At 40.7% G+C, this 14,872-nt stretch overlaps 1 protein-coding gene across 1 annotated transcript; it reads left to right on the top strand.

The window, feature by feature from the left end:
* The first annotated feature begins 6,057 nt into the window (after positions 1–6,057).
* Positions 6,058–13,325, top strand: LOC311101097 (ADP-ribosylation factor 1). Its single transcript, XM_084142155.1, has 5 exons — positions 6,058–6,166; positions 10,682–10,834; positions 10,958–11,068; positions 11,202–11,326; positions 11,562–13,325. Exons 2-5 carry the CDS (start codon positions 10,687–10,689, stop codon positions 11,721–11,723), a joined length of 546 nt encoding a protein of 181 aa, XP_083998281.1. The 5' UTR covers positions 6,058–6,166; positions 10,682–10,686; the 3' UTR covers positions 11,724–13,325.
* Positions 13,326–14,872: the final 1,547 nt, after the last annotated feature.

The raw sequence follows: 14,872 nt of genomic DNA, 5'->3' as shown, positions 1-14,872 counted from the left end.
TGTTCAAATATACCTACCATTAAAATTATAGACTGATCATTTCTTTGTCAGTGGGCAAACGTACAAAATCAGCAGGGGATCAAATACTTTTTTCCCTCACTGTACATGTTCACAAATTGGGTGTGGGAATTGCCATGTGGAGTTGATAAACATCAACAAATAGGACACTGACAGCTGTCAATGTAGCTAGCTAGCATGCTAACCTTATGTGTTTGCACCTCTACTTTTATTTTACCAAAAAATTATCATAATCCATTGGATAATTTGTATATTTTCACATTTGTTTTAGCTAGTCTGTACAAAAAAAAAAAAAAAACATATATATATATATATATATATATAGTACCAGTCAAAAGTTTGGACACACCTACTCATTCCAGGGTTTTTCTTTATTTGTACTATTTTCTACATTGTAGAATAATAGTGAAGACATCAAAACTATGAAATAACACATGTGGAATCATATAGTAACCAAAAAAGTGTTAGAAAATTCAAAAATATTTTAGATTTGAGATTCTTCAAAGTAGCCACCTTTTGCCTTGATGACAGCTTTGCACACTCTTAGCATTCTCTCAACCAGCTTCATGAGGTAGTCACCTGGAATGCATTTCAATTAACAGGTGTGCCTTGTTAAAAGTTAATTTGTGGAATTTATTTCCTTAATGCGTTTGAGCCATTCAGTTTTGTTGTGACAAGGTAGGGCTTGTATACAGAAGATAGCCCCATTTGTTAAAAGATCAACTCCATATTATGGCAAGAACAGCTCAAATAAGCAAAGAGAAATGACATTACATCATTACTTTAAGACATGAAGGTCAGTCAATCCGGAATATTTCAAGAACTTTTAAAGTTTCTTCAAGTGCAGTCGCAAGAACAATCAAGCGCTATGATGAAACTGGCTCTCATGAGTACCGCCACAGGAAATGAACACCCAGAGTTACCTCTGCTGCAGAGGACAAGTTCATTAGAGTTACCAGCCTCAGAAATTGCAGCCCAAATAAATGCTTCACAGAATTCAAGTAACAGACACATCTCAACATCAACTGTTCAGAGGAGACTGCTTGAATCAGGCCTTCATGGTCGAATTGCTGCAAAGAAACCACTACTAAAGGACATCAATAAGAAGAAGAGACTTGCTTGGGCGAAGAAACATGAGCAATGGACATTACACCGGTGGAAATCTGTCCTTTGGTCTGATGTCCAAATTTGAGTTTATTGGTTCCAACCGCCATGTCTTTGTGAGACGCAGAGTAGGTGAATGGATGATCTCCGCATGTGTGGTTCCCACCGTAAAGCATGGAGGAGGAGGTGTGATGGTGTGGGGGTGCTTTGCTGGTGACACTGTCTGTGATTTATTTAGAATTCAAGGCACACTTAACCAGCATGGCTACCACAGCACTCTGCAGTGATACGCCATCCCATCTGGTTTGCGCTTAGTGGGACTATAATTTGTTTTTCAACAGGACAATGACCCAAAACACACCTCCAGGCTGTGTAAGGGCTATTTGACCAAGAAGGAGAGTGATGGAGTGCTGCATCAGATGACCAGGCCTCCACAGTCACCCAACCTCAACCCAATTGAGATGGTTTGGGATGAGTTGGGCCTCAGAGTGAAGGAAAGCAGCCAACAAGTGAAAAGCATTCCTCATGAAGCTGGTTGAGAGAATGCCAAGAGTGTGCAAAGCTGTCATCAAGGCAAAGGGTGGCTACTTTGAAGAATCTAATATATAAAATATATTTTTGATTTGTTTAACACTTTTTTGGTTACTACATGTTTCCATATGTGTTATTTCATAGTTTTGATGTCTTCCCTATTATTCTACAATGTAGAAAATAGTAAAATATAAAGAAAAACCCTTGAATGAGTTGGTGTGTCCAAACTTTTGACTGGTACTGTATATTTAAAAGTGTCATTTTATAAATGGTATAATTGTGTGGTATGATAGCATTTTTCAAACCCCAGTCGCCCCAAGATGACTGGTTTTGACCACTAAAGTTTTGCTTCACTACACGCTCTACTGTTTTGATTGGTCTAACGTTAGCTAGAAACCACAAGTGTCGATCCAGATAATGAAAAGGGACCCGTGAAAGAAAATTCAGTAACACTTTACTTGACACCCAGCACACGGTCATAACATGTCATAACAGCTGACATAACGTGTCATATCCTTTTATAATATGGTCATAACACTGTCATGACACATATTTAGACCTGTTGTGTCATATATTGCATTATTTTATGGCTGGTTATGACACCTACATAAGAGTGTAAAAACCCACAAAACCTGCCACACAAGGCAAAACATTCCATTACACCATAGCCTACATGTCAACAGTATGTTTCTGCTATATATATATATTTTTTTTATTGACCATATTAAGTTAGCATTGTAATTGGTGTCAGACAACACTCTGTTGCTGATGACTGGGATGAATGCAGAAGATTTCAGGAGCATGACAAGACACCCTATTTTTGACTAACATAAGTGATGGTCATAATGACAGTCATAAAGTTTATTTTCTTAGTCCAAGTAAAGTGACACATGATGGTCATAATGCTTCATGACAGTGTCATAAGGTGTATTTTCTACAAGTTATTTAAAATATGAAAAAAAACATGACTGTAAAGATTTCATAACAAAAGAAAGGAAACCTCTTAGCAGGGAAAAAAACTATTTCAATAAATGTGGGTTTTGACACTCTTATGTAGGTGTCATAATCAGCCATAAAATAACGCAATATGTGTCACAACAGGTGTAAATATGTGTGTTAACAGTGTTATATCAGCTGTTATGACATATTATGACGTTTTTATGACCGTGTTATGACACTGGGTGTCAAGTGTTACCGAAAATTCAAGGAACTTATGATCATGATTAAAGTCATTGTAGCCTTTCATTTCACTTCCCCTGTGAGAATCATGAGCACGGGCTGACTTGGCTTTGCTGTATCGCAGCATAAGCCTGCCAGCAGATGACCTACCAAAGGCCCATTACAATGTAGAAAACGCATATCAGCTATCTTCAAATCAAATCAAGATGTATTTATACAGCCCATTTCAGATTTAAAAATAAATTATAATCAGCTGAAAAATGTACTACACAACAAACATAAGATTTGAAAAACAAAAGAATGACACAAACTGAACAACTAAAAAGCACCCTAAGGAAAAGCAAAGCTAAAAAGATGAGTTTTAAGATCTATTTTAAATATATGTCCACAGTTTCGGCCCCCCTCAGGTTCTCTGGCAGGCTATTCCAGAGTCTGGGGGCATAGTAGCTAAAGGTTGCCTCTCCATGCCTATTGGTCCTTTGGGATAGTTAAAAAGGCCAGTGCCAAAGGACATGAGGGACCTGCTGGGTACATAACTTAAAAGCATGTCTGACATGTATTGGGGTGCACAATCGTGGATTGATTTAAAAACCAATAGAAGAATCTTAAAATGTATTCTAAAACTCACAGGTTGCCAGTGCAGAGACCTTAAAACCGGTGTAATGTCTGCTCTCCGTCTGGCCTTGGTCAGTACCAGTGCTGCAGCATTCTGTATGTTTCACATGATTCGAAATTTAGTTCAGAATCTAAAATAACACCTAGGTTTTTTACCTGGTATTTTATATTTTACATTTTAGTCATTTAGCAGATGCTCTTATCCAGAGCGACTTACAGTTAGTGAGTGCATACATTTTTCATACTTTCCACCCAAGCCATAGATTGTTGTCTCTGCTTCCGCATGGCAAGCAGTACCGGTGCATCAAGTCTGACACCAACAGGCTCCTGAACAGCTTCTATCCCCATGCCATAAGACTGCTAAATAGCGAACTACACAGCTAACAAAATGGCTACACGGGCTATCTGAGTTTACCCTTGTTTTTTATTTAAATTTTTGCACTGTCTCGATGCACACTCACAGGGCCCTACACACTTACAGACACTCCAACACACATAAAAACACTCACTCCATCATTTGCTCACACACACATACATTTATACTGACTCTACACACACGCACACCCACTCACATACAATCATCATATACGCTGCTACTACTCTGTTTATAATATCCTGATGCCTAGTCACCTTACCCCTATACATATCTACCTCTATCGATCCAGTATCCCTGCACATTGTAAATATGATACTGGAACTGACCCAGTATATAATATGCTCACTTTATCGTGTTCTTCTTATTTTTATATCTTGTGTGTTTTTGTTCTACCTTGTTATTTTTAGTATTACATTGTTATTGATTACTGCATTGTTGGGGTAAGAGCTTGCAAGAAAGGCATTTCACTGTACTTGTGCATGTGACATTAAAACTTTGAAACTCTCTTTTAAACTCTGTTGTCCTGCACATCTGGTGTGCTTCCTTGTGTCTATAGTCAGAATGAACAACAATCAACTGGAATCGCTGGCTGGACAGTCCTTTCTTTAAAAACACAATGCAAGAGAGTTACGAAGTAAGATCACATCTGTTACAGATCCATGGATTTTTTTCTCAGACTAATGTTTTGCCTATAATAATAGGTCTATAGCTACTCATAACAATAGATGGTCTATGTCCCTCAACAATTCTGCCTTTTATCTGTGTGATGTAGGCGTGATGCATACCATTCATGTTTTGAAGACAATCCATCATGTTGAGAATAATTCATCATAACATCTGTTTTCTTGGGTTGGAATACTTCTGAAAAGTTTGTGTTTAAAACAAGCTCTGTGGATTTGGGAAAGAAGACACCCTGATATATCACCTAACTGGAGAGTCAGTGCACATTGAGTTGAATGACAGAAGATTCTACTACTACTGCATTGATCCGAATCTATTATCTGCCACTGCACATCTTGCATTGATAATGAGAATCAAAAGTAGTTGGCTAAAATGTGTAGCTAGGTTCACTTCCTTGTTGTCTACAAATCCTTTCGGCCCCGTGATTGGATGACATGGTATAACAGGAGGGGTCTTTAAATGCAATGGGTGATATGATTGGATAAGATTAATAGTGGGAATTGCCCATCTTGTTTAGATTTTTGGTGCTTCTGTGGATCAGAAGAAACATGTGTTGCGTCTCACCCGATTTGATAAGTTTGAAGTGTCGTGTGTCTCTCTTAGGAACAGGGCACCTCTCAAGGGGGTTATATCTGGCGTCTCGTGGGAAGCCGATGTTGAAGAGATGAAAGATATTCCTGGAGTGATTGATGCACGTCGGATAAATCGTGTGGTGAATAAAGAAAAAGTGAAGAGTCAGTTTTTTTGTTTTTTGATATGGAGTCTCTCCCTACTCAAGTGCAGTTAGGGTATATTAACTACAGATTCAGAGCATTTATCCTAAGACCAATGTGATCATTGTAAAGCTTTTGGTCATGTTTCAAGTGTTTGCAGAAGCTGAGACGTCCAAGTTGTGGAAAAGATCATATAATGTGTTATAAAAGTGATGAAAATGTGACATGTTGCAATTGTGGTGGGAACCATGAAGCCACGTCTTTCGAATGCCCCACAAAGGTGAAATAGAATGAGGTGGCCAAAGTCAGGGCTGTCCAGAGCATTTCATATGTAGCAGCTGTTAAAAGGGTTTGAATGGTGCACCTGAGGAGTCCATAGTGGTGGATAGGCCTTCACTGCAGGCTGCAGGGGTTGCCTTTCACCAGCAGGATCCTGACATTTTAAAGGTTAAGAAGGTGGACTTTGTGGCCTTTATAGCTATGGTGATTAATGGCACTGCCAAGGTGGAGAGAAGGTCCAGGAAGATAGAAATCATTGTGGATGTGGCGTAGCGGTTCCTGGGGCTGAAAGATTTCTCTGCGAAGGAGTTACATGGAATATTGTCAAAAACAGTTCCACCCTCTCAGGCTGTAGAGCCTGAGAAGGGAGTTATGGAGATTTGAAAAAAGGAAGAAGTGGGAGTTTTTCTGTTTTGTTTTGTCAATGTACTATTTTTATTTGGGTGGATTAAGTTAGTTTCCCTATTATGTATGGATTTTCTTTTGACCTTGTTTTGTTTTCAACCCGTTCAGTTGGTGGCGGCAATACACCTTTTTGGGTTGTAGTCCGCCATAAAACCCACAGAAGAAGAAGAAGGGAATTGACCACACACCGGTGTCTCATGAGTTGCGCAAAACGCCATTTTGGAGTGACTGAAAGAGACGAAAGATCGAGAAGCCGTGTTCTAAGGTGAATATATCATACTTACATGACGTTATGTTAACATACAATAATTTACATGTTCGAGTGAACTAAAATCGGACAAAAACATCCCGTTTCCGCTTGCTCAAATGACGTCACCATTGCCTCTACATCTGACGCGGCATTAGCTAGCTACAGTTGCTATTGCTAAGTTAACTAACATTGCCTCGTCCTTCAGGCTATTGCTGACTATAGTTTTGGCATACGACTGATACCAAATGTGTGTAAAACGACACGTTCGGTAAACGTATGAAATACCTGAGATTCTACGTTTGTGTTATGGTTGTCTGTTAACTAGCATCCGCCCATGTTGGCTAACTAGCTAAGCTTCTTCGTTTAGCTTTAGCTAGCTAGTTGGAAATATAATATTGTCGGCCGTCCAGTTCACTATCTATCGGCTACGGCTGTTGCCAAGTAAATACTGATATTTTAATCACAATTCTATGTTGCTTTCTAGATCTGATGGGAATCATTCAGGCTTAGCTAGGCGGCAGGCCTTCCCCGGCCAGTGCTAATCCTGCTCTGTTTGTTTGCATAGCAAGGCTAACGTAGACTAATTCATAATTGTATAGAGTATTGAAGCTAGGACTGAGGAACAAGGACAAACTTGGCATTATGGTGATGATTATTGTCCTAGAACTCCAGCTATCGAGCTCATACCCCTGACACGCTTGCAGTGGCGAGTCAGCTGACATCAGGTACTGCAAGTTGTATGCAGCGTTGACGGGAACTCGGACATTTCTGACTTGGAAATTCGTTGTAGACAGATGAGGTCCGAGTTTCCCACTTGGAAAGTATCAGAATCAACCAATAGGAAGCTCTACGCAAAAAACGTACGCAAATTTTAACTCATAGGTTCCGAATTGTCTTAAACAAGGCAGTAGTTTTATGGCAGTCCCCTGTAGCTCAGTTGGTAGAGCATCGCGCTTGCAACACCAGGGTTGTGGGTTCGTTTCCCACGGGGGGCCAGTATGAAAATGTATGCACTAACTGTAAGTCGCTCTGGATAAGAGTGTCTGCTAAATGACTAAAATGTAAAAAATGTTAACACGGGTGGGTGGGCAATAATTTTGGGGACCACATTGGGATTTAAAAATTCAGCAGAGCCACACAGATTTTTTTATGGACCAATTTGTTAGTCAAAAGCAATTTGCGGGGCAGAAAAAGTGCAGTTATTTGAAAATGTATAGGTCCATTATAATTTCTACAAATCAAATTGTATTTGTCGCATGCACAGAATACAACAGGTGTAGACCTTAAAGTAAAATGCTTACTTACAAGCCCTTAACCAACAATACAGTTTTAAGATAGAATACCAAAAAGAATCACACCAAAAAATACAATATAAAATAATACAAAATAAAAGTAACAAATAATTAAAAAGCAGCAGTAAAAATAACTAGTGAGGCTATATACATACTTTCTGTCTAGTTTTAGACGTTCAGGAGTGGCCTGGAGTGTTAAAAAAAATAAAAAAGTGTGTATATACATAAAAGTACAATACCAGTTAAAAGTTTGGACACACCTACTCATTCCAGGGTTTTTCGTTATTTGTACTATTTTCTACATTGTAGAATAATAGTGAAGACATCAAAGCTATGCAATAACACATGGAATCATGTTGTAAGCAAAAAAGTGTTCAACAAATCAAAATATATTTGAGATTCTTCAAAGTAGCCACCCTTTACCTTGATGATGGCTTTGCACACGCTTGGCATTCTCTCAACCAGCATCATGAGGTAGTCACCTGGAATGCATTTCAATTAACAGGTGTGCCTTGTTAATTTGTGGAATTTCTTTCCTAAATGTATTTGAGCCAATCAGTGTTGTGACAAGGTAGGGTTGGTATACAGAAGATGGCCCTATTTGGTATAAGACGAAGTCCATATTATGGCAAGAACAGCTCAAATAAGCAAAGAGAAATGACAGTCCATCATTACTTTATTTTTTTTATTTTTTTTTATTTTTTTTCACCTTTATTTAACCAGGTAAGCCAGTTGAACAGGTTCTCATTTACAACTGCGACCTGGCCAAGATAAAGCAAAGTAGTGCAATAAAAAACAACAGAGTTACATATGGGGTAAAAAAACATAAAGTCAGAAATACAACAGAAAATATATATACAGTGTGTGCAAATGTAGCAAGTTATGGAGGTAAGGCAATAAATAGGCTATAGTGCAGAATAATTACAATAGTATTAACACTGGAATGCTAGATGTGCAAGAGATTATGTGCAAATAGAGATACTGGGGTGCAAAAGAGCAAAATAAATAACAATATAGGGATGAGGTAGTTGGGTGGGCTAATTTCAGATGGGCTGTGTACAGGTGCAGTGATCGGTAAGGTGCTCTGACAACTGATGCTTAAAGTTATTGAGGGAGATAAGTGTCTCCAGCTTCAGAGATTTTTGCAATTCGTTCCAGTCATTGGCAGCAGAGAACTGGAAGGAATGGCGGCCAAAGGAGGTGTTGGCTTTGGGAATGACCAGTGAGATATACCTGCTGGAGCGCAGACTACGGGTGGGTGCTGCTATGGTGACCAATGAGCTAAGATAAGGCGGGGATTTGCCTAGCAAAGATTTATAGATGGCCTGGAGCCAGTGGGTTTGACGACGAACATGTAGTGAGGACCAGCCAACAAGAGCGTACAGGTCACAGTGGTGGGTAGTGTATGGGGCTTTGGAGACAAAACGGATGGCACTGTGATAGACTACATCCAATTTGCTGAGTAGAGTGTTGTAGGCTATTTTGTAAAGGACATCGCCGAAGTCAAGGATCGGTAGGATAGTCAGTTTTACGAGGGCATGTTTTGCAGCATGAGTGAAGGAGGCTTTGTTGCGAAATAGGACATTAATAGGACTTTAAGACATGAAGGTCAGTCAATCTGGAACAGTTCAAGAACTTTGAAAGTTTCTTCAAGTGCAGTTGCAAAAACCATCAAACGCTATGATGAAACTGGCTCTCATGAGGACCGTCACAGGAAAGGAACACCCAGAGTTACCTTTGCTGCAGAGGATAAGTTCATTAGAGTTAACTGCACCTCAGATTGCAGCCCAAATAAATGCTTCACAGAGTTCAAGTAACAGACACATCTCAAAATCAACTTTTCAGAGGAGACCGTGTGAATCAGGCCTTCATGGTCGAATTGCTGCAAAGAAATCACTACTAAAGGACACCAATAAGAAGAGACTTGCTTGGGCCAAGAAACACGAGCAATGGACATTAGACTGGTGGAAATCTCTCCTTTTGTCTGATGAGTGCAAATTTGAGATTCTTGGTTCCAACCGCCGTGTCTTTGTGAGACGCAGAGTAGGTGAACGGATGATCTCTGGATGTGTGGTTCCCACCGTGAAGCATGGAGGAGGAGGTGTGGTGGTGCTTTGCTGGTGACACTGTCAGTGATTTATTTAGAATTCAAGGCACACTTAACCAGCATAGCCTCCATAATCACCTGACCTCAACCCAATTGAGATGGTTTGGGATGAGTTGGACCGCAGAGTGAAGGAAAAGCAGCCAACAAGTGCTCAGCATATGTGGGAACTCCTTCAAGACTGTTGGAAAAACATTCCTCATGAAGCTGGATGAGAGAATGCCAAGGGTGTTTAAAGCTGTCATCAAGGCAAAGGGTGGCTACTTTGAAGAATCTAAAATATATTTTGATTTGTTTAACACTTTTGGTAACTACATGATTCCATATGTGTTATCTCATAGTTTTAATGTCTTCACTATTATTCTACAATGTAGAAAATAGTAAAAATTAAAGAAAAACCCTTGAATGAGTAGGTGTCCAAACTTGACTGGTACTGTATGTGGACACCCCTTAAAATGAATGGATTCTGCTATTTCAGCCACACCCGTTGCTGACAGGTGTATAAAATCGAGCACACAGCCATGCAATCTCCATAGACAAACATTGGCAGTAGAATGGCCTTACTGAAGAGCTCAGTGACTTTCAACGTGGCACCGTCATAGGATGCCACCTTTCCAACAAGTCAGTTTGTCAAATTTCTGCCCTGCTAGAGCTGCCCCGGTCAACTGTAAGTGCTGTTATTGTGAAGTGGAAACCTCTAGAAGCAACAACGGCTCAGCTGCAGGCCACATAAGCTCACAGAATGGGACCGCTGAGTGCTCTGAACCTTATTTGCGTAGAGCTTCCTATTGGTTGATTCTGGTACTTCCAAATGGGAAACTCCATCTTTCTACAACTAGTTTCCAAGTCGGAAATGTCTACGTTTCCTATTTCCGACTAGCCTGTGAACGCGGCATTAGCTCTGACGTGCTAAATGAACTGAATGCATGCACAGTCATACAGCTAACTAAAGCTGTTGGCTACATAACGTAGGCTGTTGGGTTTGGGGAATAAGTTGGTGGTTGGGAGTTAATTTCTGCAGACTTATCTGCCCCCTTGAATTTCCATAGCTAATGCCATTCTGTTAGAAATGTAAACGTGTACCATTACTGATTACCTCACTTCACCTTGCATTCCTCTTTCTCCTCACATAAGTTACCATGGGGAATATTTTTGGAAGCCTGTTCAAGGGCCTATTTGGCAAGAAGGAGATGAGGATTCTCATGGTTGGACTTGATGCTGCCGGAAAAACAACCATCCTGTACAAACTCAAACTAGGAGAGATTGTTACCACCATTCCTACAATTGGTAAGGACAATTTTCCTTGAATGCATTAGCCTCACCAAAAGGAATTCCACTGCCAGATTAGACTATGTATGGAATATGTGCCTCACAAGTGCCTCTATATAACATTCTGTGTTCTTTGTCCAGGTTTTAATGTTGAAACGGTAGAATACAAGAACATCAGCTTCACAGTGTGGGACGTCGGTGGTCAAGACAAAATCAGGCCGCTGTGGCGCCACTACTTCCAGAACACTCAAGGTAAGATCCAATGGCGCTTTGAGGAGCGTTGGCAATGGTGGTCTATAGATTGCCCCATCATTACAAGAACAAGGGTTGCTAGTCGGAGAACCAGTGTCATATTCTCATCATCTAACTGTGTACCTCTTTGCAGGGCTTATCTTTGTGGTGGACAGCAACGACAGGGAGCGAGTGAACGAGGCGAGGGAGGAGTTGCAGAGAATGCTCGCAGAGGACGAGCTGAGAGATGCCGTGCTGCTCGTTTTTGCAAACAAACAGGTGAGCTTGGTTACTTTGTTCAAAGGAGAGTGTTCATATCTGAATTCTGACTGCCTTACCTCCTTGTAGTGCTCTTTGCTCCTGCTAAACATTATATGAGTGGACCATACTCATTGACCATGCACACACAATCATTATTTGCATTGCCAACCCCTTGCACTATGACTGGGCTTGAGTAAGATATTATTAATTGCACAGTGTGTTACATATATATAATTTGAACCCCGTTTCTCAGGACCTTCCCAATGCAATGAATGCTGCAGAGATCACAGACAAGCTGGGGCTCCACGCTCTCCGCCAGCGCAGCTGGTACATCCAGGCCACCTGCGCTACCAGCGGGGACGGCCTCTACGAGGGCCTCGACTGGCTCTCCAACCAGCTCAAGAACCAGAAATGATCCATTCCACTTTTTTTTTTCTTTCTGTCTGACAAGATGGCAGCACCGGTTCCAAGCCCCTGACCCCCTCGGAACTCCCCTCCCTCCACAGTATTTCTCCAAAAACCTCATCCTCCATCTCTCTTTTTCTGTATCAATCCTTACTCCAGGGGCTCTAGCCTGTGCTGCGTGTGTGTGTGTGTGTGTGTGTGTACTGTGTATTTGCAGTCGGGTGTGTTTAGTGTGTGGGTGTGAAGGCGTGTCTGTTAGCTGGGATTTGGAGTAACCCTGGTGTGCCTTTAACACACCTCCTGTGGAAATGGTGGTCTGGCTCCTCAAGCGCCACCCCACCACATCCCACCCAGGCCCACTCTGTCTTGCACGATCTCCTCTCCCCTCCTCCCCATGCCAAGCATGGTTTTTACAAGTCAAAGAAAGAGCAAGGGTGCAAACGGTCCTCCTCTCTCTCCTTGGTAGATATTTCACTTTATTTGTCCCACCAATGTTGAGACTGAATAATAGGACTTGCATTTTAACGTGTTTGTTTTGATACCTTACCTAGCCCCACCTGTGATAAAACCACATCGTGACCTGTATCAGGTTGAAACAAATCAAAAAGATCCCCTTCCACTCTTGGTCGTTCTTTGCATCATTTGAAATCCATGCTTTTCTTTTTTTATTATTATATTATCAACATCTCTTAGCAATGGTTCTCCAGCGAACACTACCTTTTCCCCTGCAAGAGGGAGAGACCATGAAGCACAAACCAACAACCATATGGAAATATTATCCTTCTAATGTTAAAATTAGCTTTGAATTTAAAAACGGTAAATGTTACATGACTTTCTCTTGGTCATATCTGAATTGTGAAAACTTGACATTTTGACTATATTTATTGACTGAATTTAAAGCAAAAGTTGTCCTAATGGTAAAATATGCTCCTCTTGAGCATTTCAATACATGGTTATTTTGACAGGCTGCATTGGGCTGGTCGACTGTTGACATTTAGAAGCTTCTAACTTTATTCCTTGAAATGTTTCATGTCTGTCTCTAGTTCTAGCATTTCTGTTTGTACAACTGCTGAACCAAATGCAATTGAGCAGTATGACATCTTGTATATTAAACATAGTGTACCCTCTAGGGCGTAAATGCTCTACATTTTGTGTTATACCTGGAAATATTCATGAGATTATTATTCTTGTCTCAAAGGTTGGCTGTACCTCAGCAAGCTGTACCCAGCAGCTTGCTAAGTTTGTGGCTGTGATGAAGGAAAAGCACCAAATATGAATGCTCTTAACTGTAATGCGCTAGGCTAATGAAGAAAATAAGCCTAGCTCAAGGGTCTGAGCGCTAACATTGGCTACATTTAGCAACTTTGTGCTTCATACTTGAGTTACTAAGACCAACAGGTATTGGTACCAGTACCTCCATTCCAAGAGCTGTAAGAAGGACTACAGAGGGCATGGGCCGGGGGGGGATAACTGGTCACGAGCTAAGCGCCGTCTTAAATTGTGTGACTGGAGGTTATGCTGGCACTTCTGTTAAGAATGATTGTACGTTTTCCCCTGCAACTGTTTCTGTGGGGTTTTCCTGAACACATTAAATGATATGATTTGATCCTAACATCTGGTGTTGACAATGAGATGATTTGTGTGACAGTGGGAACGAGGGTAGAATTTAGCTTTGAAGAAAAATTTATGGATTCCACAAAGCATTTACCGACTGCTACGTGTCTTTTTTTGGTGCAGTCCGGATCGGCCTTGATTTCAACGTCCGAGGACGTTGATTTTTGGTCCGGACCAAATCCAAACCAATCATAGATGTCTATGTTTGGACCGGCCTTGATTTCAACATCCACAGACCTATTTAGCCCAAACATAGATGTCTGTAATTGGTTCAGATTTGGTAGACATCTATGTTTCACATGTTTGGACAGTAGAGTACAGTAAAGGAAATTATAAACTGGTTGGTTCGAGCCCTGAATGCTGATTGGCTGACAGCCGTGGTATATCAGACCGTATACCACTGGTTTGACAAAACATGTATTTTTACTGAACTAAACTGTGCCATAATGTGATGTTTAAACTTGTGAAAAGCCTAGACGTCTATGATTCGTTCAGATTTGGATCTGATCCCACCAACCAAATTTGTACTTGTTCAGGGGCAGAGCTCAAGTGTTTATTTTTACATTTACATGTTGGTCACTCAGCAGTTTTAACGCTTTTGAAAAAAACGAACATAAGTGCATGTGACAGATGGGACCAATAATAAATACAGTGCTATGAAAAAGTATTTGCCCCCTTTCTAATTTTCTCTACTTTTGCATATTTGTGATACTGAATGTTATCAGATCTTCAACCAAAAGCTAATATTAGATAAAGGGAACATAAGTGAACAAATAACACAACAATGACATATTTCATTTATTTCATAAACAAAGTTATGCAACACCCAATTCCCCTGTGTGAAAAAGTAATTGCCCCCTTACACTCAATAACTGGTTGTGCCACCTTTAGCTGCAATGACTCCAACCAAATGCTTCCTGTAGTTGTTGATCAGTCTCTCAGGTCGCTGTGGAGGAATTTTGGTCCACTCTTCCATGCAGAACTGCTTTAACTCAGTGACGTGTGGGTTTTCAAGCATGAACTGCTCGTTTCAATTCCTGCCACAACATCTCAATTGGGATTAGGTCTGGACTTTGACTAGGCCATTCCAAAACTTCCAATTTGTTGCTTTTTAGCTATTTTCATGTAGACTTGATTGTGTGTTTTGGATCATTGTCTTGCTGCATGACCCAGCTGCGCTTCAGCTTCAGCTCACAGACGGATGGTCTGACATTCTGTAGAATTCTCTGATACAGAGCAGAATTCATGGTTCCTTCTATTAAGGGAAGTCGTCCAGGTCCTGAGGCAGCAAAGCATCCCCAAACCATCACACCACCACCACCATGCTTGACCTTTGGTATGATCTTACTGTGGAATGCAGTGTTTGGTTTTCGCCAGGCATAATGGGACCCATCTCGTCCAAAAAGTTGACTCAAGTTTGCCAAAAAGCACCAGGATGATCATCAAGACTCTTGGAAGAACGTTCTATGGACAGATGATTCAAAAGTATAACTTTTTGGACGACATGGTTCCAGTAATGCCTGGCTAAAACCAAACACTGCATTC

The sequence above is a fragment of the Coregonus lavaretus genome, assembly GCF_964263955.1.
Source record: "Coregonus lavaretus genome assembly, chromosome: 25".
In the NCBI taxonomy this organism is placed as follows: domain Eukaryota; kingdom Metazoa; phylum Chordata; class Actinopteri; order Salmoniformes; family Salmonidae; genus Coregonus; species Coregonus lavaretus.
This window is presented reverse-complemented; position numbering and strand designations above follow the sequence as displayed.